The sequence below is a fragment of the Amphiprion ocellaris genome, chromosome 12, assembly GCF_022539595.1.
Source record: "Amphiprion ocellaris isolate individual 3 ecotype Okinawa chromosome 12, ASM2253959v1, whole genome shotgun sequence".
Lineage (NCBI taxonomy): Eukaryota > Metazoa > Chordata > Actinopteri > Pomacentridae > Amphiprion > Amphiprion ocellaris.
Genome location: NC_072777.1, coordinates 25040509 through 25063217, shown reverse-complemented (window position 1 = coordinate 25063217; position 22709 = coordinate 25040509). Strand labels below are relative to the sequence as shown.

Genomic DNA, 22709 nt, shown 5'->3' with positions numbered 1-22709 from the left:
CCTGCGCTTTCCTGTCACGGCGCGCAGTGATGACGCACACGTACGGCGACGTCAGTGGCACAGACCACCCTCTCTCTCGCCTCAACTTTAGCCGAAGCAGACCGCATCATCTGCTGCTGTTTCACGCTTACTTTGCTGTTCTTTTTGTCTGTCGGAGAACTTGAACCAGCGAAGAAGCGAGTGAGCCTCTTTACAGTTGATGTCCTTTCTGGTTTGACTCGCTGTTTAACGTGTATTTTTCGACTATCTGGAGGCTGCAACAGTACACCCCCCTGCACTGACAGACCGCGGGAAAATGTCGTTACTTCCTGTGCAATGAAGTCTTGGCGCGACATTACGGTTGTAAACAACGGGAGGACACAGCGAGTAGGTAAGCCTCCCAATTTCTTAGTTATCTTGTTCTAATATGCGATTTATGCTTGAATATTTAGCCTGTGTGTTGCATTAGCATCTTCAATTCATCGGCTGAACACTTTTCTTCGGTATGTAGCTGCGCAGGTAGCAGTTTAGTTATAAACACGCAGCCAACGGTCGTCTATTTGACCCAACATCTTCTTATTAACTGCAATATAATGTCCTGTAGTGTCAAAAAATAAGACAATCTTCGAAAGAAATGATCATTATTGCACTTCTCAGTAAGGTAAGTATAACACGTAGTAACAGAAGCATATAGATTTGTGCTAGCTTGACAGAGTAGCTGTCTTTACAGATAACATAAAAGTTGGTGATAGTTGACTTTTCCCCCTATTCCGGCTTTTTTAACACCCGTTTCAAATGCAAATTACACTTTAAATCGTTGGGGGTTGTGATAATTTAACAATGGACTCTGAAATTAGTTGCTAGCTATAGTCATGTTAATGTTAGCTTGAGTCTGAGCTTCAAAAAAAAAAGCTAAATGTATTAAAGGCAGGAAAAGAAGTTGAAAAGATGAATTTAGCAAAGAAAATTTATTTAACAGTATACTGTCCTTTCTCTTAGGATGTTTTAATTCTTTCTGTCTGTATCTGTGGTAGAGGCTTTGTTCTGTGGTGTCTTTGTTTGGACAGTAGTGAACATAAGGGGTCCAGTTAGACCCGTGTTGACCCGAGAGTGAATTACGTTTCATATTTGTTTTTCAGCTACAGAATTAATTGAATATTTAAATGTGTTTTTGATTAATTGTGATCTTGCCTCACATAATAACTTTTTTTTTTGGCTTTCTTATCAGGTATTCCTAAAAGAAACTGAGAAAGAGAAATCTGAAAGGATGGAGAACATTGACATCAGTGTTGCTTCTGGTTGTAAGTGTACAACTATTGTTTTTACAGAGTAGTATTTGTGTATTACTCAGATTTTTGGTTTGTAATAAGGCTTTTATATCATTTAATATATAGTGTTGATATCTTTACTAGTATAGCAAGCAGCACTCTGGTCCAGAATCACAACATGACATTAAACTGCACATTAGCTTTAAAAGCAGATTCAAATTTTAAAATACTTTTTGAACTCAATTCTTGATGAGCATTTTTCAGTTGTCATGCGTAAGTTTTATATTTGATGTGTTCCCTGTAGTTGCTGCCTTGAGTTTGATCGTAGAGTGCTCAAAGATTGTATGGACTTGAATTAAGTGTAGCCTATATTTTTTATTTGGGTGTGCACTTAGTCTTACAAGAATTGGCCTGTCGTGCCTGAAGAAGTGTTTTTGTTGTGCATGTAGTGCTTTAAAAAAATCCCCAAAATGGGAAAAAATATGTATCTGTTCCAAGAAGAAAGGAATGTAGCGACAGTAGTTGATAATGGCACTATGTAATTCATGACTTATGTATATAATACGTGTATAATATCCACAGTATTGGTACCTGATGCCAGTGAAGATTCTGTGGATATCTATGATGGCCTGGATATTGGTCCTAGCAGCAAAAGTCCAGGTAAAAGTCCTTTTTAAAAGGGTTTTATTTTGCTCTAGATTACTACTGTTAATATGGTTGTATTCTGCTGTGCTGGAAAGTTGTTTAGCACTTTGTTCAGGACTGAGACTAAATTTACCAAGTGCGATCTTTTAATATGCTTTTGATTTTTACAGAGAAGTCACCTCGAAATGGTTCTCAGCTAAGAGATTCGATGGATCTATATGAAGAAATTGTGGCAGAAGAACAACAGAGCAGAGAGTCATCGTACAATGAGGTGAAGCCCCACATGCTTCCTTCCTGTTCTTTGATCTGTCTTTGACACCTTTCATACTGAAGGTCAGGCTTGGTGCAATGATCAGCTCTGCAGCTTTGCTTGCACAGTGTTTTTCCGGGACAGCTGTGGTGTGAATGGCATAAAACAAGTACAACTAAAAACTTTCTCACAATCTTTCCTTTGTGTGCCCACAGTTAAAGTCCAGATTCCAAGCAGCTCAAGACCAAATTAAAGCGTTGCACAGGAGACTGGAGCAGTTGGAAGTACAGGTTTGTTTGTTTTATTTTTTATTTTTCAGCTTTTAAAGAAGTATGTGTTTTTGCATAAATGTTATTAAGCTTCACTGAGAATAAATTGTGGTTTGCATTTACCTGATATTGCATTTTTATTTAGCCAGCTTTCATTATCTGAATTGTTTTTATGTGCCTTCTGTGAAGAATTATTAGCCTCTGCTGTTGAGTGATTGTTAGTGGCTGGCAGATTTGTTGACCAGCTACAGGCCTATAAAATGCAGTTGTAAAGGCAAAATAAGGCTAATGCTGATATGGAAAATGAGCAGAGAAAGAGCAGATTAAGTTCACTGCTTTCTCTGCTTTCATTTTACTATTTGTACTACGGTTTACTGTAAACCTTAATACAGCCGTCTCTATGGAACCTTTCTCATGTCATCGTTAACTGAATTCTGCAGCTTTAGACATATTTTCATCACTTCCCCCTCGTTCTCCTGTTGACACCACACCTGTTCAGACAGGCCACTTTCACACACGTGCAGATAAGTGTGAATATGTTTGTCAGTGTTGTCAAACTAGGCTAAAGTCACAGTGTTTTTTTCTTTTTTAAAGAAACAAAACCCAAAAAAAATCATGAACTGATCCAAGATGAGGGGAACCTCCTCCAGAAAAATTAGTTCCTACATGTCCACTTAAAAAAAACTCATCAACACTAACATGACTGTCCCTCTCTCTCTTTTTGTAAACAGAACACCGGGTTGAGCACAGAGAACCACTGTCTCAAAAAGAACATCTCTGCACTTTTACGAACAGCTAGACAAGAGGTGACAAGAAAAGACGCTGAGATTCAAAGACTCAATCAATGGTACGTTTTGTTGCCTCTGTTGACTCACTAACACTATTGTCTTTTACTATGACACATTGGGCTGTAGGTTAATGTAATGTACACATAAACCATATATAAAGATGACATCACCTATTGATTCATATTGGAACCAGTTTGAAGGCTCACAGTTGCTGCTGATAGTCATTTTTCGCCTTTGGATCTTATCAAAAGGACTGCGGGTGTTGCATCTCACACTGTAGAAAGAGGAATTGGACCTAAACAACACTAGCTTACTGAAAACACAGACCAGTCCACATATGGGTGAACATTAGCAACTGTCACTACACTGAGCTAAAAGAGAAGGAGTAATTGTCAAACTTGATGTGACAGTCTTGATAGTGTAACTTCTCAGCCACAAACACAGTAGGACTGCATGTCTGGAGAAAAATCACAGCTTACTCTTCAAACAGAAGCTCCTAATATCAGAGATGGGGTGGGTTTGGGAGCTGGGGATCACAGTTATTAGTCAACAGCCATAGGGCAGACATTAATTGTAAAATTTGACATTGTCAGAGCAATTAATCACCACCAGCGGACTTCTAGAGTGCACAAATTAAGCAATTAAGTCCACAGTTTGGCAAGTATTACTGACTAGAGAGAAGTTCATGCTTTTTGAATGGGAGTTAGTTTTAGTCATTGAAGTTTAACTATCTTCTGCATTTACATAGGCCTTAGTAGTTACAACTTGAAAAGATAGTGTTCCTATTTACTTACTACATTGATTCCATGTGAGAACTGAGAGCAGAGAGAGTTTTTTTTTAAAGATTAAAGTCTGCCTCTACTGATTGGATTTGTATGAAATGATTAATAATTTGTTCAAATGTTGGTTTCCTCAGGTCTGAGAAAGGTCGCCATCATCATCAGTCTCACCTAAATAATGTGAGGGATCCAAATTCCTCTAGTCGCACCTCCACAATCAACTCCACAAGCAAGCCACGTCCTCCACCGTCACATAATCTGCTGCCACCGCCTCCTCTTCCTCCTCCTCCACCACCACCACCAGTCAGTTCTCCTCCTCCTCCCCCTCTTCCATCACAACCAACATCACCTCCCGGGGGCAACCAGCCTCCAAAGGATCCACCTCAACCTCCAAAGGATCCACCTCAACCTCCCAGGAAAGCAAGTGATCATTTGACCAGATCTTCTAAAGCGTCATCTCATAGTCATTCAAAAAGAGATTGTGAAGTAGCTGACAAACAGACTGAATCAGACAAACTAAGGTCCAGACACAGAGAAGAAAAACATCAAAGTCAAAAGCCATCTGAATCAACCGATAGGAGGCACAGAAGTTGTTCAGATTCCAACAAGGACTGCCAAGCCCCAGACAAAAGCAGATCTCATAGAACAGACAAAAAACCTGGAAGAAGGTATGAATCCAGGTCTTGTAAAAGCAAGGACAGTGTAAATGTTGAGGGACACCACAGGAGTTCTGACTCAAAGGACCGGAAAAAGTCTTCTTCAAGTCAGCATACTGAGCGCTACAGTGATTCTTCTAAAGAGAGGGAAAGGGATAGACAGAGGGATTACCAAAGGAAGGGGAACAGACAACGTGAAGATGAAAGTAGCAGAAAACATAGGAGGAGCAGTCAGTCAGAGACGAGCAGAGAACGAGAGAAACAAAGATCCAAAGAATCTGATAAAGGAAAAGTGGACATCTGTGGTAAGGAAAGACGAGAAAAGACTCATGAGGCCCAAAAAAGATCCTCTGAAGAGCTAAATGTGGGTGAGAAAAGCTCTGTTGAGGAAAATAGTCCAAACAGGAAGCTGTGTTTTATGGAAAAATTGAATCTAACCCTTTCACCAATTAAGAAGCCAGTGTTGGCATTTGATGGCAGCCAGAATGACCTTCCATCAGTGGACAAGGATGTTGAAAAAACATCAGCTGAGGAGAATTTACAGCCTAATGTCGAAGACATGTGTGTCATTGATGAAGTAGTCAGCAGCGAATTAGAAGTGTTGGAAGGTGTTGTAGAGAAATCTCCAGATAACCTTAAAGCTTCAAGTTCTGAGAAGATGCATAAGAGATCCGACGTGAAAGATGTTCAGAAAAAGGACAAACGCTTGAGTGAATCTCCTGCAGCTGACAATTTAGTCCAAACTACCTCAGCTCATAGAGAACCCCTAGATACTGCAAAGAATCAGAACACTGTGCATCTCGCACCAAAATCTCCAGAGAGTTGTTCTCTAAAAGCAGCAGACATTTCAAAAAATTACAAAGACAAAACCAAGATGGTCTCTGACAGCCAGGTAGCTGACTGGGAACCACTGGAGAACACAGATGGCACAGATCCAAGTGAAATGTCTGGAGGCATTTCTGAGCAGAACACAAGCAACGACTTACAAAAAGCTGACCCTGGAAAGCCAACTGATCTGTCCGCTGCTGTTACACAACCCACTGTGCTCAATTCAAGTGTACAGCCCCCTAAAACTGCAGTGCCACAGTGCATCTCTCTGGATTCACTCACAGAAGATGCTGTTTCATCACAACCAAGGGAAACAAATGTTGATGAAGACATCACTGACAAGGCAAATTCCGAAAGTCAGCAAGTTTCTCCCGTTGTTTCTGCTTCTACCAGTTCAGTTATCGAGAACGATGGTTGCGGTCGGCAAGATTGTCCTAAAGATACAGATGCTGTATCCAGTACAATCAGCCTGGAATCACTTCCACAAGAAGGGCTGAGTTTATCAGAGGCCATTTATGTTTTAACACAGAATAACGAAGATGCCAATGACTGCAGTGACATCGCAAATGAGCCCAGCTCTTCCACCAGCTGTATTGGCGTGTCCAAAGTTAGTAGTACGACGGAGGAGAAGATGCTACCAGAGAGGTACAGTGAATTCATTGTCACACCCAAGAAGACCTTCAGTCCTGGAAAGGGGCAGGAGAAGAAGGTTGAGCCGTCAAGTTCTGTGCCTTTACTACATGATGAGGATTCCATGATGCGCACACTGAGCAATCTGAAGAGAATCCCTGATGTCATCAGCCCTCTGAAGAGCCCAGTCAGGATATCCAAGAGAAATCTTCCCCATGTGCACGGCAAGCCTGGTCATGTCAAGAGCCTTCAGAAAGGTAATGTTGGCCTGATAATTAGGTCACGTCACTTCGTATTTTTAATAGACTGGTTGTGGTTGCTACAATTTTTTAGACCTATTAAAGAACTGAGTTATGATGTCCAAAAATACTTTGTAAGGTGTGATACCAGACTGCATAATATGACATTACAAACAACCAAAGTGGATTTGAATGGGAGATTGGTGGTTTCAGAAATGTACAGAGAATGGGTGATATGGACAACTCCTATCCAGAGGTGGGGGTGGATTTCTGGCACCATCCCACCATTTGACATCCAGATTGGACATACCATAAATTACTTTTAATTATTCTTTCTTGTGCTAACAAATTATGTTTTTGTGTTGCCTATATGAAGACTCCCTTGGTTCTACCAGCATATACGGAAGACAAGTGTTCTTCAAGTTGAAATTGTAGGAAAATATTGTTTATATTTAGAGATAAAATACTATTAAAAGGAATCATCTGCTGTTTTGAGACAATATAATAATGACATAACAGACATAAGTAAATTTAGGAATCATGTTTCCTCAGTAGAAATATGTGTATGTCGCAAATTTATGGAGGCTCGTTAATTTAATTTAAAAAGAAAAATAAAGTGTTTGTTGTTTTCTGGCAGTTAGGAAATTCTATCGCATATTTTGAAAACCTATAAATTTCTTACTAGATCTTGAGAGGTATTAAAGCTGTTCTAGACAAGAATATCCTGTTTGAAAGCATGATAACAAACATGTACATTCAATTTGTCTCCGGTTATGAAAGGGCACCTACAGTGTTTAACAGCAGGATGATGAGGTTGAGTGTTAAATGGGATCCAGTGAGAAGGTTCAGGCTGAAATATCTTTCCTTGAGTTATGTTTGTTTGTCAAAACACCACTTTTTAATAAAATTGCAATAAGTGCAAACTGTGTACATTCAAATTTACTTACTGCAAGAAATAATATCAGCAGACATTGAAACAAGTAAATCAATGCTCATTTGTAGCTGATGTATGTGTTCGCATGGCCAAAAAGAGCTCGGGTAGGAGGACTGGTAGGCAGTTGAATATGTAATACAAATTGTATAAAGCAGAAGTGACAACTGATGAGTATCATGTTGGATGAAGGTGGCAACAAGCAATCAAAAAGAAAGCAAGGTAATATTTGACCCAGTGGAGCTTGAGAAAGAGCCCCCAAATTTTCATTTTCAGCCAGATTCCAGTATCTAAAGAGAAAGGGACAATGGATTCAGTGCTACTCCAGGACCTTACCAAGTCCATGTGACCTCCTGCCAGAATTTTTAAAATTTACTTCAGTGTGCTCTGAGACTTAGCACTGGATGAAGGTTGTATTATCTATGCGTATTATTAGAGATGCTTCTACTGTATAATTGACTACCCTTTTTCTCTCTCCTCTGCAGATTTTTCCAGTACACCTGTAGATGGCAGCTTAAAGAAACTGGATGTAAACAAAGAGAACAAGTATCCAGGTTCTCCAGCAAACTGTGACACACCAAATCAAGTGGATAAGGTGTCCGATCTATCTTCAAGTCTTTCTGGAACAGATCTGGAGGAAGGGGAAATTTTAAGTGAAAGTGATGAGTCGCCTGCAACTTCACCTGTTTCTCCAACCAAGAGGGCCAAGGTAGCACAGCCAGTAGGAAATAAACCAAGTCAAAAATCTGTTTTAAAGAGGAAATCTGAAGAAAGACTTGTTTCAAAAGAAACCCACGAAACAGCAGGTGCATCAACACGCAGTCCAAAGAGTCGTTTTAAAACAGTTTGCCCTGCAGCAAGCAAAGCTTCTTTTTCCACCGTAGAGGAAATAATGGAGACCTTCAAGTTGGTTCGCACTGAGATCCGGAAAAAGTACATGAAGCTTCATAAAACCTTCCCTAAGAAGAGCTTCTATGGGGTGATGGATAATTTTCGAGAGTCTTTTTTAGAGTTTGTGGAAGGTGCTTATTTCGGTGATATATGCAGCCAGGCAGAGGAGCTGAAGTCCATGCTGAAGAAGCTGATTGAATCTGTGTTTGGCAAAGTATCAAATAATGGTATTGTGAAGCGCATTTTTGAACAGCAAGCAGTTGATCTAAAGCAAAAGCTGTGGGACTTTGTAGACGTTCAAGTGGACTACTTGTTCAGAGACATTCAGTCGACACTGAAGAGTCATTGCAAACCAGCGAGGGCTCAGGCTGAGGGCAAGAAGCCCAGTAGAAACGAGAGAGAGTCTCGACAGACTTCTCTAAAGAAGCCACAGTGTCAACAGACAGAAGCTCAGGCTGCTCCCAACAGCCTGAATCCGACAAAGTCATGTGTTGTGGCTCCTTACAAAACAGGCCTTGGAAGCCGAGGCAAAGACATCAGAATCACATACATGGAAAAAGATGGAAATGCTGATTCACATCCATCAAACTGCCCAAATACAAAAACTGTGGTTGAGTTTCTTCCTCCCAAAAATCTGCCTATGACTCCAGACAAAAATAACAAATCTTTGGTGATCTCTCAGAATGGCCCTATGCTTGACAAAACAGACTTTGAGCTTCTCACAGAGCAGCAAGCCTCCAGTTTAACGTTCAACCTGGTGAGGGACTCTCAAATGGGAGAAATCTTCAAGTGTCTCCTGCAGGGATCTGACTTATTAGAAAGCAGTAGCATCACTGGAGACAACACTGCCTGGTCCCTCAGTACTCCGAGGAAGGATAGAGAAAGATTCATCACCATCACCACACCATCAAAATTTGACTCTCCTTCTAAACTGATCTCTCCAACCAAATTCGATACTCCCTCCAAACTTATTACCACGTGGTCTAGTATTTCACCTCGCAAGATGTCGTCCCCGCGACTGAAAGATGAGATTCCACTGAACCCAGCCTTTTTTGATGAAAGTTGCCTGTTAGAAGTTCCACAGGAGAACAGAACGCCGCTGCAGGCCAGCTTGGCTGCACAGAAGACTTATTCGATTCTAGCTGAAGATCTGGCAGTGTCCCTCACCATTCCATCGCCTCTCAAATCCGAAAGCCACCTCAGTTTCCTGCAGCCGTCGACCATGAGCATGCAGATCATGTCCACTCCCGATAGCGTCATCAGTGCGCACATAAGTGAGGACGCCATGCTGGATGGGGAGGACGCCACAGAGCAGGACATTCACCTGGCCCTCGACACCGACAACTCCACCTGTGGCTCCAGCAGCAGCACGGCCTCGGAACCACTCGCCACGCCTTTCGTTTTCAAGCCCGACGTACCTATGCAGGCACTGGTGATGGAGAAGTCCAACGATCACTTCATCGTGAAGATTCGGCAGGCGAACACAAGTGCCGATATCACACTGACTGCTGATGACAGCTTCAGTCGAACACTAATAGAAGATGATCAGCAACAGATGTCAGATGTCTGTCATATTGTAGATGAAGGTTTAACACTAACAAACAAAAAACAAGATATGTCAGTTCAACCAAATACCTCAAAGGATTGTTTATCCAATGGGCCTTCAAAAAATTTGCCTGAAGATGCTCCTTTCGATAACAGTTTGAACAACGGTTGTCAAAAGTCTGCTGCTGCTTCTGATGAGGGTACAACTCATACACATGTCAAAGAAGAACACAAACCTCCGAAAACTCCTACAAAAGCTCTTTCATGTAAGTCACCGAAAAGGATTCGTCCCTCTAAATGTGCTGTGTCAGATAAGAGTCTGCCTCACCCTGCTGAAAGCTCAGACACAAATCAACATAGCCGAGCATCACGGTCGCACATTTCAGACTCGGAGAGAGAAGAAATGGACGTGTCCGAGTCAGAGAGGAGTCTCACCATTGCAGAGGACACCAGCAGCTCACCGGAGAAACAGCAGAGGGACTGTAACAACGGCAGGAAACGGAAGAGGCATCAAGAGAAATCGAAGGCAAAGAGGTCCAGAAAGGCGGAAAAGGAGAGCACAGAGGAGATGGCATCGAGTTTAAAGGAGGTCGACGAGGAGCAGGTGTGGAGCTCACCGACGGCATGTGTGTCACCCAACAGTCTGTCTGCTAAGAATGTCATCAGGAAGAAGGGCGAGGTGGTGATAACATGGACCAGGTCAGTCGCTGAATGGAAGATTTAAAACTTGTTGGCAGCTAACGTGGTTCTGATATTGTCACATTTAAAGAGTCACTGCTTTTAAATGTTGGGAAGGAACTAAATACATTGACCTTTTATGTTCCAAAGCACTTTTTGCTAATTGACAGCCATTCTGCACAAGGTGTACTATTACTTTAACTTGCTATACTAATGCCTTTACAGTAGGGCTGGACCCGAATATCTGAATGTTCAGTCGTTACGGTGGTATCTCAATATTAATTTTGAGATCCGAATATTAGGATCACCCACCCCTCGTCGGACTACCGGATTATTTGTTATCTATTTGTCTCCCCCATCGGCCGATGTCACACGATACGAATATCGGCCCGTCCCTTCGTCTCTGTCTCCAACCCCGTTGGACGATCAGAATATTTGGATATTCGTCAATAATTGGGGCCGAATATCCGGAGCCCAGAATTTGCTGTTCGAGCCAGCCCTACACTATAGCCACTATATCTTTAATGAAATGAGTGTAGATCTTGGCTCCAGATATTGTCATCTAATAGGGATTTTACTTTTTAAACCTTATCAACAGCTGAAGAACAAAGTTTAAGGTTACACGTCTAAGGGTTCAGTGCTTAACTTAGATTTGTAATTATGTAACTACATCATTATGCATAAAGAACTAATATTAAAGGAGCAGTTCAACATCTTTTAAAATATACTTTGCATTCCTTTTGAGAGTAAGATTGCATGATTGACAGCATTCTCGTGTGTTTCTGTTAAGTACGACTGTGGTTAGCCTAGTTTAGCATGAGCAGCTATCCTGACTTTGCTCAAATCTCGAAGCATATTAACATGTATCTAATTTTGTTGGTGTCTTTTTTTGGTCACTGAGTGCAGGTGTTGGCCTCTTGTAAACAACAGACATTACATTTGGCTTTTGTTATCCAAAATGTAGCACACAACACGCTAGTGCAGAAATAGGTAATTTTTTCAGTTCAGTTTAAACCAAGAAGCTTTAGAGGTGGAGTTGTGTGGAGGTTTTCCCCTGCTTCTTTATATTTTTAGTCTTTATGCTCAGCTAGAAACTGTTACTCATGTTGGAGGCAGTTTAATGAAGTTTCATATAAATATGTGGTCGCAAAAACAGCGCTCAGTGTCTTTGTTCTTCTCATTCCAGAGATGAAGATCGAGCTATTCTGATGGAACTGAAGACAAAAGGTGCCTCACGTGAAACGTTCTCTGCCCTGTCAGAGAAGCTTAACAAGCCATCAGAGCAGGTAAATGAATCTCTTCTCCTTTTTTTTCTTTTTTGTTGTAGTTATGTATTCTAAGACTGTGTCAAAAGAGCATCCGATAACTGTTGACTCTTATTTTTCCCCTCAGATTGCTCACAGATTTTATCAGCTCATGAAGCTTTTCAAGAAGCAGGAGAAAAAGGACACCTGATCCCTCCGACTGTGCGTGCAAACAGTTCCTGTGTTGGAGCTTTTCTCCTCCTGTGTGGTTGCACCGATACTTGACGTGGCATGGAAAGAAGTGAACGCCGAGTGTTTGAGTCATGACACGGTTGAGGCTGCTGTGTCCATTGAGAACCGAAGCCATGCATCAACCATCGGCGAACACAAACATGGACAGGAGTTTTAGCCAAACGTTGATTTTTATTTGAAGGTGAAGGTCTGGTTTGAAGTGTTTTGTTTTAGATGCTTAACTACCTACTCGTACTATTTGGAACAATGAAACATCCTCTCAGTATAAACACAGGCAGTGCTTCAGATGCACTTTTTGTGTTTTTGCAATCAGCACTACAGCACCAAGTCTGGGTATTTACTGATATCTAACCCTCACAGAAGTGGAGAAAGAGTTTGTGATTTCTTTTCTTACACATTTCAAAAATGTTCACAAGTCCTTAGGTTAATTAAACACCTAATATGTAATACACGTTTTAATCTAAACAACTGAGGGGAACTATCTTCAAACTACAATAATTCCAGCTTCCAAGGCAAGTATACTCAAATTGTCTTAATTCTAATTACATTTTTAGTTGCAGATGCTCACTATAAACAATTTGAAGCATCACCTGTCAGTAGACCTCATGCTAACAGACTGATCGTTTCGGCCCTTTTATTTTATTGGCAGTATTTGTATGTGAATCGAGTGCTTTATACGTTTGAAGGTAGTTAACATGTTTACAGTCCATGTACATGATCTCTGTTAATACACATGAAACATTTTGTATATGGGCTTGATTGAAATGTGTTCTTTTTTTGCTTATCAACAGTATGGAAGACAATACTGTGAATATTGTATCTACTTCTTTACTGAAAATAAAGTTTTATTTATTTATGTTGGTGTCCAGTTTTAGTTTTTCTAAATGCAAGCATTCCAGAAAATAATAGAAATAGAGTAAAATAGCTAAAGGGGAATGATGTACAGTGTCTTACAAAACTATAACTGAGATTAGACTTTAATATAATTTTTGTAAAGTAAAGGACTAACTTGCAGATGTAACATGTTGCCCCGGTGTTTCCTTTTGTGTGGATTCTTCATACATAAAAGGGCGGTGGGTGTCCAACTTTCATTTCAGTCCTTTCCCTCTGTAAGGAGAAAATAAAGAGAATTCAAGGAAAAAAGAAACCACTTGTGGACTTAAACACAGGAAAGGTCAGTGACAGAAAAAGCAGCAGCTGATGACAGAAAAATCCTTGAATCTGAAAAGAAACCCCCCCACAAAAAAAGTCAAACTATTAACAGGCTTTTGGAGGGCACTGTACAGCATCTACCCCAGCGGGAGATAACATGTCGGGTCGCACTACATACTGTGTTCACCATGACACAAATATTCATAAAGTGGGCCACAAAGTATGGAAATTGAGGCCAGTGCCTAGGGGTGCCATTTGTAACTCAGTAGCAGAGCAGGCAGTGACAGTAAGTGGAGGACAGGAGTAAACAGGGCTGCTACTAGACTTTACTGTACCACGTTTTGGATGGATGCCTCATATTTCACTGTCAGATTAAATATACCACTCAGTGTGACTCAATCATGTGATGCTGTGTGAGTCATTTAAGTGTCAGGCACAAAAATCCTTTCAAATCTTCTCTTCGTCTTTGATCGTCAGTGTGTCTTTGGTGATTGTTACAGGCAACCTTGTAAGTCTAAAAGCATGCTAGGCTTTCCACATTTTTAAACACAGCTGCTGCCTCATTTTAAATGTTTTTGTTTTTTAAAAATCTAGTCCAGGGTATATCTGAATACTCAGGTTTTCAATTTCGTATTCTGCTTCAATGTGTGTCAGGCTGCTTTAGATATATCCCTCTCAAGCACAGGTCCACCTTGAAAATATGGTCTTAACTTTTGATCAGTAATGATATTTGCTGTATATAAACAGCAGTGCAGATTATCTGTATGTATTTATGCCCTTTCAGAACATCTAAGGGTGGATTTGTGCCTAGATACCTCATAAATTCTGGCAGTGAAATCTCAACAGAATGTTAGTCCTGGTAGTCCAAATTAGTTGCCTGGGCCGCATAAGGACTTTAAACTTCAGCATTGTGTTATTTTATACATTATATTTTGGCTCACTGTAAAAGTTGAACTGTTATCCTCACCTTGGTACTGTCTTTTCTTCAAGGACTACTCTGTATGTGGCTTCATTCATTCTCCCTTCAATTCTGATCAGTCTCCCTGTTCCTGACGCTGAGAAGCATGCCATGATACTACCACCACCGTGCTTCACCAAGATGATGGCATTAACAGGTGATGAGCTGGGCCTGCTGTTCAACAGAATTAGTGCTTGGAGTTCTGCTCAAAGAGATACATTTTTTCCTTCATCAGATCAAGAAATCTTTTTTCCAAGTCCTTTAATTTGGATTCTACCCACACCTGGCAACAGTACGTTTCTTGTATTTAGCTGCCAGATTTGGTGTTACTTGTCAAGCATTGGCAAAGGTCTGACTCACAATTCTGTGCAGGCTAGTCAAGTTCTTCCACCACAGCTGTGAAAACCAGCTGGTTTTGTTCATAGAAATACTATCACAGTAAAAAAAAAAAAAAAAAAAAGGAAAGATTCAAGCATGAATTGCTGACACCAAGTTGGAAAAACATCATCTAAAGCATCATTGCATGCTGCAGCATGGAAAATTAAATCTCAAATTGAGCTCCACTTCCTAAGAAAAGGGGGATAAGGACAGCTGCATCCACATACTTTTGGTAATATAGTGTCCAATATAAGCAACAGTGCTGAATTCATCGTGTATTGACATCTCAGTTGATGCTATTTCCAGTGTAGTGTGCTCTTAAAAGTGGCAGGATGAACCTTACCTCAGGGCATTATAGGGTGATGTGGTGGATCAATGGTCTCAAACCGGAGTCCTAGTTTGCAGCAGCTTTCAAATAGTGTCAGCTACACTGCACCATAGTCTCGTCTGTCTTCGAGGGATGACCAATGAGTCCCGATGTCGCCGTAGATGAGTCTTTTATAATGGCTTCATGCTAAAGCACACAAGACACCAGGAACATGTGAGTAAAACCAATTTTACAGCACCATTCTGTTCATATACGAAACCCTACAAACTACTCAAGTTTTTTCTTTACTTACTTACAGCCAATAATAATATGACAGAAGATGGGGGATTGGAACTTATTAGGGAGCATTTTAGAAGAGGTCCACATTCATTCCACCATTGTGGGGAAGATCTGGCTCACCATCCTCTTCATTTTCCGGATGCTTGTGCTTGGTGTTGCGGCTGAGGATGTCTGGGACGATGAACAGAGTGAGTTTGTTTGCAACACTGAGCAACCCGGCTGCAAGAACGTCTGCTACGACCAGGCTTTCCCCATCTCCCTCATCCGCTACTGGGTGCTGCAGATCATCTTTGTGTCCTCTCCCTCACTGGTCTACATGGGCCACGCTCTGTACCGTCTGAGAACACTTGAGAAGGAGCGGCATAGGAAGAAAGCCTTTCTGAAAGCTGAGCTGGAGGGGACAGACCCCGTCCAGGAGGACCATAAAAGAATCGAGCGAGAGCTCAGGAAACTAGATGAACAGAAAAGAGTAAGGAAAGCTCCGCTCAGAGGCTCCTTGCTGCGCACATATGTTTTCCATATCTTGACCAGATCTGTGGTGGAGGTGGGTTTCATTATTGGTCAGTGTGCTCTGTACGGCATTGGACTGTCGCCTCTGTACAAATGTGAAAGGTTGCCTTGTCCCAATAGTGTCGACTGTTTTGTGTCACGACCAACAGAGAAGAATATTTTCATGGTTTTCATGCTGGTCATTGCTGGAGTTTCTTTATTCCTCAACCTCCTGGAGATTTTCCATCTGGGAGTTAAGAGGATCAAGCTGATCTTGTATGGATACAAATATGGAGATGATGACAGTGTGTGCAGGTCAAAGAAAAACTCAATGGTGCAGCAGGTTTGTGTGCTCACTAACTCCTCACCACAGAGGTTGATGCAGCTCACGCACATGACCTGCTCTGTTGTGCCTGATGCTCATGGGGAGACTCTGCCTTTGCATTTGGTTCCAGTGGCCCTTCAGAATCAGGAGGTCTCCAACAACTCCAACCAGCAGCCTGCACAGATGTACCAGGCGAGTCAAGCTGACAACCAACAGCCGGGGGCCGTGGAGCGGCGCCACACTCTGGAGAACAGGAAGCCCTCGTGCAGCAGCGATGAGTCAAATGGGCCTCATAGCTCGGGCAAGCCACGCTACGCAGGGCCCCGACCTACACTGATGGCCGGCCACATGGAGATCCCAGCAGCCCTGAGGAACCCACAGAGGAAGCAGAGCAGAGTGAGTGTCTGTAAGGAGCTCAGTGACATGAGCGACTCCCTAGAGAGCGACCACTACCCTACACCAGCCAGGAAGTGCAGCTTTATGTCTCGGGGACTGTCAGAGAGCAAACTAGGCAGTTCGTCCGACAGTGGAGGCTCTCAGAGCGGAGCAGACATCGAGGCCCAGCTTCTCAACCACGGGGAGAGTCCAGTGATGACACCGCCACCTCCAGCCAGTGGCAGGAGGATGTCCATGGTGAGCAAACTTGGCTGAGTGATCAGATTAACTGAATACATTCATAAAGGCCTCATACAAACTGTGACTGACTGAAACCTTCGCCTATAGAAGACTTAAAATACCTTAAGGCAGATTAATAATGTGAATCCAGTGACCCATTGTTAAACATGTGGCTGCCATCAGTCACATCAGTTCCACTGAAACATGCCCCCAGGCTGTGATTGACCTCTGGATTGTTTTTCATTTTGACATCGACAACTCAATAGAAAAGCTAATTCACACCTTATCATGAAAACTAGTGACAGTGTTTGTATTTAGTGTTGGCAGGTTTATGCTGCTCTCTGCTGGACAACACTGAGACACAAAATACCTCATAGATTAACCTATAACAAGACTGATACGGAGTAGTTGTAGTTGAAAGTTGGATGTGGTTAAAATTGCATTCTATTGCACCTAAAACCACACTATTCAGAGATTTCACAAAGATTTCATCAATTTTACTCCTCTTGGATGTTTGAAGTTTTAGGTGTTTACGAGAACAATGACTATGTATGGGATGTTTTGGATCTAATAATTTGAGATTAAAAGGTTCACATTTCATAGATTATAGATTTTTCAATGATGCAATTTTAAGAGATTCTGACCATAGTATTTCTATTTTTTGTTTAAGAACCTAAATAAGGGACTCGTTATTCAAAGCAGACTATTTTCATACATCTTGAAACATGACTGAAGGGGGATCTTTAAACTACTGAAGATGAAAAAAACAAGCTTTTTCAGCTGCGGTTTAGATATGTCTGTGATTTGAATAGTAATGTGTTGTCCACATTTTTTTTCTTTCAGAGCATGATTCTGGAGCTGTCATCAATCATGAAAAAGTGAACTGAAAATGATCGTTTTGGGACCACACTAGCAGACACATGGGAGTTCTAAAGGGGCCATGGGCTCCTGACCGCAAAGCGAATCTCATCCTGTCTCTCGACAGCAATGTTTTGTTTAAATGGTGTTTTAACTGTATGTATTATGCATGAACAAGGGACTCAGTTCAGTTACGCTAACACACCATTCCAGGGTCAGATACTTTATGATTTGCTTCATGTTCTATGCAAAAGATATCTTCAGCTTCTGACTACTTTCACACTGATTGCGACCGACTTGCTGTTTAGATTAGAGGGTCGTTTTGGTGACAATAAATCAAAGATTAATCAGAATTGTATTTGGGCCGAAACATATGTGACTGCTCATAAAATGAGACCTAACAACTGTTGCAACAACATTTCACAGAAGGTTGCATTCAAAGACTGTGGAATTGGCAACCATGAAAAAAAAACAACAAAAACCCATTTAAAACAATGTTTATGGTTTATCCATATACTGTATATAAAGGCAACATGTTACCTATTTCTCCAACTGCAGACAGTGTAGTGTAAAGTGTAAAATGTCATGGAAATGGGCAGTGCCATCTTCGCTGGCAATGCCATTTGCAACCAGAAATTGTGCTGTAATGATCAGGTATTGGAGACATTGTATTGGTTTTTCTATAAAAAATGTGACGAGTAACTGCTAGTTGTCTAGCTAGCAAGCTACATATCAGCTACCTTTTTCGCTGCAGCTTGGGTACTAATTAAATTAGCTTTCAAAACACAAATTAACTTTGTGAAAAGATCTGCGAAGGTCCCCCCAGATCCCTCATTTTGTAGTATGAAACATTGATAAATCACACAATTAAACAAAGCAACAGTCCCTCCACATTCTATTGAGTTCCTGAACAAACAAGTCTTTTTTCTTTTCTTCTTGCATCACATTAAATCAAAAAACTTAAAAAAAAAAAAATCATCATAAAAACATTTAACAAATATCCACATGGTAAGAAATGCTTCAAATGAAATGCATAAATTGGACATTTGGAAAATAAAAAATATCAAAGGCAATTAATAAAAAATATAAAAAATATTTTGGCCTCACCTGTTGGGAGCAGTCACTTCATCCATCTTTATATCAAGCAGCCATGAACAGCAAAAGACTCTGTAGTGATTTGGTACTAGTAGCCAAACTGTGTTACCAGTATTTCCACATTCATCACGTGATGGACATTGATGCAAAAATTATTTTTCCTAAGCGCAATCTTTGGTAGAGGAGCATGTCAATAAAGGTTTCTCAAATTTCTACAAACCCAGCAAAATGACTGTAAGAAAATTACTAGGATTTGATCCATTCAGTTCAATACAAGTCTAAAAAGTCTAAAAGAGCTGTATATATTTAAATCCATTCATGTAAGTCAATATCTTGGTTTCATCTGCTCTGAACAGGCTTAATAGAGAATTAAAGCTGCAAGCAGCGTTGGACGGATCCTCGCATCCTTGCTGGTCGGCGAATCCAAGCATGTCCACCAGACGGCACTAAATTTCAGGCCGATTGGAGCACGTACAGGCTAGTTATAGAGCACTTCCTTCAGTCCACCAGGTGGCGCTGTGACTGTGGCTGTATATCAGCATGTGAATGTCATCAGGGCAGGAGTGTGATCACACATGTAAAGTTTGGGGCAGATTGGAGCACGTTCAGGGCAGTTACCCTGTACCTATTATTTTGAAACATAAAAACATAGTCTATTCTTGAGGATACTGCATGTGGAGGAGAATAGTATGTATAGTGTTTGTCAGATGGGTGTCATTCCCTCCAAATATCAAGCAAGCCCATCTCAACCAAACCCCTTCTCAGCAATTTAGTCAGAGGGGACGTATTTCTCTTACTATTAGATGTATCCCATTTACCATTTACTACTGTATTAAAATCTCCTGCACACATCAATGTGCCTTGTGACTCTGATGAAATCAGTTCAAGTACTTTTTTCATAATTTTTTGATCACTTTGTGGAGGTAAATATACACAAAAAACGGTTGTCAGATTGTTTCCTGTCTTGCCTTGCAAAATTACATGTGTGTGTGTGCATGTACTTCTGTGGGTATGTTAGCAGCTTAAGCACCATTTTTGCAGAAGTTTATGTCTGCAGGATGGAGGTTCTTTTGTGGTGAGAGGAAAGATTTGGTAAATAGTACACACTGGTAATCTAAAGTAAATGCAGGGTGTTGCACAGGCAGATTATAGATTACATAGTGTTATGTAAGGCATCCTTGTAGGTTTTTCATCTCAATTTTACAATATGCAGCAGTTTACTTTTACAAGTTTATTTTGTATTAAATGTGTTCTACGCTCTGTGAAAGACCAAAAAGTATTAGACCAAGTCAAAGACAACTTCAAGTTTTTGTACTAATGAAATTAAATCATGTAAAATGATTTATTGACAGGTAACACACAACACAGTGTGAAGTCAAAGACTTAACAGTGGGAGGGAAGCAATGCTATACAGCCTTAGGTCTGATGAGAAACTTGTAGCTTGGTTGGACATTTCGCTTTAGAGGTGTTCTGTTTCTCCATCCACCCTCAGCTGTGATCATGTGACTGTGATGAAGACTGGACAGCAGGTACAAAAAACTTTGCTGGTGCAATTGAAACACATTTGTTTGCACAAGTAAAATGTGGTAGGAGCACAGTGGCCTCTAACTTAAAATTTTAGGAGCGCAAGCAGAAAATTTAGGGGCGCATACCGAAATCGACTTGCAAAGTAAATAGTCACATTTCCGCTCATTTTCACTGTATTACTGATAAATACTTGAACAATAAATGCAGAAACTATAATGTTTTCAAATCACATTTTATTGTGCAGCAGTTGACACAACATAACTAGATAAGCTCTCAAGAGCATAGTACTCCGCCAAGGCTGCTCAGTTGACGTATAATTTCTGACGGATGAAATCTTCAATAAAAAATGACCTTGTGCTGAGCACAGGCATGTGTTCTTCCTGTGCATGTTATGTATTTATACCGAATCACATGTAAATTACCCTGTTGATCAGTTCATCTCTTTTGGCAAGCCTTTTTTTTGCTAGATTTAAAATAACCATTCCCTCCGGGCTTTTATTTTGAAGACATTTTTTTAAATGTTGCAGGCTTTTATTTTGTAACCATTCCAGCGGCACAGGAAGCGTTTATCTAAGAAAAGGTTACTTGACAAGACGAAGACGCTGCCGAAAAGTCCGAAAATTCACGTGAAGATGAAAGACAACGGTTCCAGGCGCTTCAGTGAGTGTATTAATCCTTTTTGTCCTGTATGTGGTTTGTTTTTGTGAGTCAATAACCTGTAATGCATGCTGTTAGCCGCGCTAGCACAGCGCTAGCCGCGCTAATACAGCGCTAGCACAGCGTTAGCCGCGCTAATACAACGTTAGCCGTGCTAGCCGCGCTAATACAGCGCTAGCCGCGCTATTACAGCGTTAGCCACGCTATTACAGCGTTAGCCGTGCTAGCCACGCTATTACAGCGTTAGCCGTGCTAGCCGCGCTAATACAGCGCTAGCCGCGCTAGCACAGTAATAAGGTCACACTGACAGCACGTTCTGCAGCTGGGTAGTTGAGTAACAATTTTATAAACGCACAAATGGGTGGAAGTGTGATTTATGCGCCCGAAAATGCAGTTAAATCACAGAGCAGTGTAAAGAAACTGGTCACCTAGCAACCTGAATTAGTCTAGGTAACATTTTATTATGTGTTTTCTGCTCAAGTTAATGTTCTGGTTTGTTTCATTTTGAATTACTCCTGATCTTGAAAGGTTTTAAACTGTGCAGTCAAAGTAGTTACAACTGTGAGCAAATAGCTTGAAATGAACTGCACTAGACTGCCCTGTTCATAACCGACGATTCTTTCACAGAATGCTATATCAAGAGTTATTGTGCAATGATAGTGATAAATGCGGCCCATTTTTTTCAACTGTTTCCTGTTGTATGTGTACCCTAGATTGTTTTGATAATTTAATTTGTTGTAGCCATTTATTTAATCCATTTTAGTCCACTCCACAGCAACACCGTCTGAACTGACCAGTCTGGTGAAATTCTGGACTGGATGGGAGACTCTACCACGAACTCTCTCCTCAGAAGTAGTGAATGGCAGATACCTGACAGCCTCCACCTGCTATGACACCTTACATTCCCAGGACAGTACAAGGACTACGCATCATTTAAGACTGACATCCTGGCCTGTATTTGCACTTGTCAGACAAGATATGTGTTGTTCTCTAGTTAGTTTTACTTGACTGACAAAACTAAGTGCACTGTTGGATTCCCTCCCCTACCTGTTCTTCCAACTCACCTGACAGGTCATCTGGCTCAAGTATGCGTGTTTCTGCCATACATTTAATGTATCTGAAGTTAAGATATTTCTGGTGAACAATATATGCAATCACGGCATTAAAGCAGGAGTTAAAAATGAACTGGACTGTACTGACTTTATTTTGTCACTGGTGAATGGGATGAAAATCCATTGCAATATTACAAAACAGCAGCCTATATATATATATATATATAGTATGCCAAATACTTTCAGAGCAAAAAATATTTTTAAATTGCCCATCACTATCAACCTACTTCGACAGGCATTTTTTTGCACATTGAAATTTGAGATTGTTTGAATGACACTATCTCAGAACAATGATAAAGAATCTATAATACTGAACAAGTAGATCAATAATCTCAGATTATGGGTGACTTGAAATATGAAAAAAATGAAGTGGCTATGAAAAGTCCAATCTTTCAAACCTGACATGTTGTTTTGTGTAATTAGCCCTGCATCCAGTCATTACCATGACATTGGCATAATGGAACCATGACCACATACATCGTTCTGAATATAGTGGCATTTTTCTAATGGCAAATTTTCATGCTTTGACAGATACAGCGGTGGAAAAAAGTTTTCAGGCACCCTTGAAATTTTACACAATCTCAAATATTATCGTGAAATATTTGTTGGAAAGTCTTTTGTGTTTCAAAAGGTTTGACTGCATTAGACAGACAAATTATGCTTTTTTTTGTTTATTGTTTACATGAATAACAAAACTAAATTCTACCAAAATGACCCAATAGTCAAAATTTATTATTTTTAAGGAACCAATCAATTTTAAGTTTTTATTGGCTTATTATTTGAAGACCTCAGAGGGAATCTTAAAGCAATATTTCACAAATGTATGAGGTGTCCAAAAACTTTTTTCCACCGCTGTATTTAATAGCAATCTGATATGCTTATGTTAGCAAGATAAATAAGTAAAAATTTCAGGCTTTTCTCTTGAATTATTTTTGAGCTATTATATATATAATATATATAGCATAAAATTTCAATGTGAGAAAAAAAAAATACTGAAACTAGGTCTACTGTCCACTTCAAAAAAATCTAAAAGTATTTGACATACTCAGCTAATATTTCACAGA

The 22709-nt window shown here is 40.5% G+C and overlaps 2 protein-coding genes across 5 annotated transcripts; both read left to right on the top strand.

The window, feature by feature from the left end:
* Positions 1-37: 37 nt before the first annotated feature.
* Positions 38-12728, top strand: casp8ap2 (caspase 8 associated protein 2). 2 transcript variants are annotated; one of them, XM_035946522.2, is made up of 10 exons: positions 38-366; positions 1208-1280; positions 1830-1907; positions 2063-2163; positions 2358-2432; positions 3143-3258; positions 4116-6349; positions 7748-10397; positions 11563-11662; positions 11769-12728. In XM_035946522.2, the coding sequence occupies exons 1-10, from the start codon at positions 316-318 to the stop codon at positions 11829-11831; spliced, it is 5541 nt and encodes a 1846-aa protein (XP_035802415.2). In that variant the 5' UTR covers positions 38-315; the 3' UTR covers positions 11832-12728. The 2 variants fall into 2 exon arrangements, with proteins under 2 accessions (XP_035802415.2, XP_023122220.2); XM_023266452.3 differs by having other exon boundaries at positions 38-370.
* Positions 12729-14374: 1646 nt separating this feature from the next.
* Positions 14375-21718, top strand: gja10b (gap junction protein alpha 10 b). 3 transcript variants are annotated; one of them, XR_008603408.1, is made up of 4 exons: positions 14375-14901; positions 14987-16414; positions 17240-20536; positions 21309-21718. XR_008603408.1 is itself a non-coding variant. In XM_023266442.3 (3 exons), exons 2-3 carry the CDS (start codon positions 15008-15010, stop codon positions 17276-17278), a joined length of 1446 nt encoding a protein of 481 aa, XP_023122210.1. In that variant the 5' UTR covers positions 14375-14901; positions 14987-15007; the 3' UTR covers positions 17279-21718. The 3 variants fall into 3 exon arrangements, 1 of the variants encoding a protein (XP_023122210.1); XR_008603409.1 differs by having other exon boundaries at positions 21297-21718; XM_023266442.3 differs by having other exon boundaries at positions 17240-21718.
* The last annotated feature ends 991 nt before the right edge of the window (positions 21719-22709 follow it).

Excerpts from the sequence above, each read along its gene's own strand:
- casp8ap2 (XM_035946522.2), top strand. The coding sequence starts at position 316 with ATGAAGTCTTGGCGCGACATTACGGTTGTAAACAACGGGAGGACACAG. Across the intron at positions 1,281-1,829 it reads CATCAGTGTTGCTTCTGGTT|TATTGGTACCTGATGCCAGT; the intron begins GTAAGTGTACAA and ends TAATATCCACAG. Across the intron at positions 2,164-2,357 it reads GAGAGTCATCGTACAATGAG|TTAAAGTCCAGATTCCAAGC; the intron begins GTGAAGCCCCAC and ends GTGTGCCCACAG.
- gja10b (XM_023266442.3), top strand. The coding sequence starts at position 15,008 with ATGGGGGATTGGAACTTATTAGGGAGCATTTTAGAAGAGGTCCACATT. Across the intron at positions 16,415-17,239 it reads GTGGCAGGAGGATGTCCATG|AGCATGATTCTGGAGCTGTC; the intron begins GTGAGCAAACTT and ends TTTTTCTTTCAG.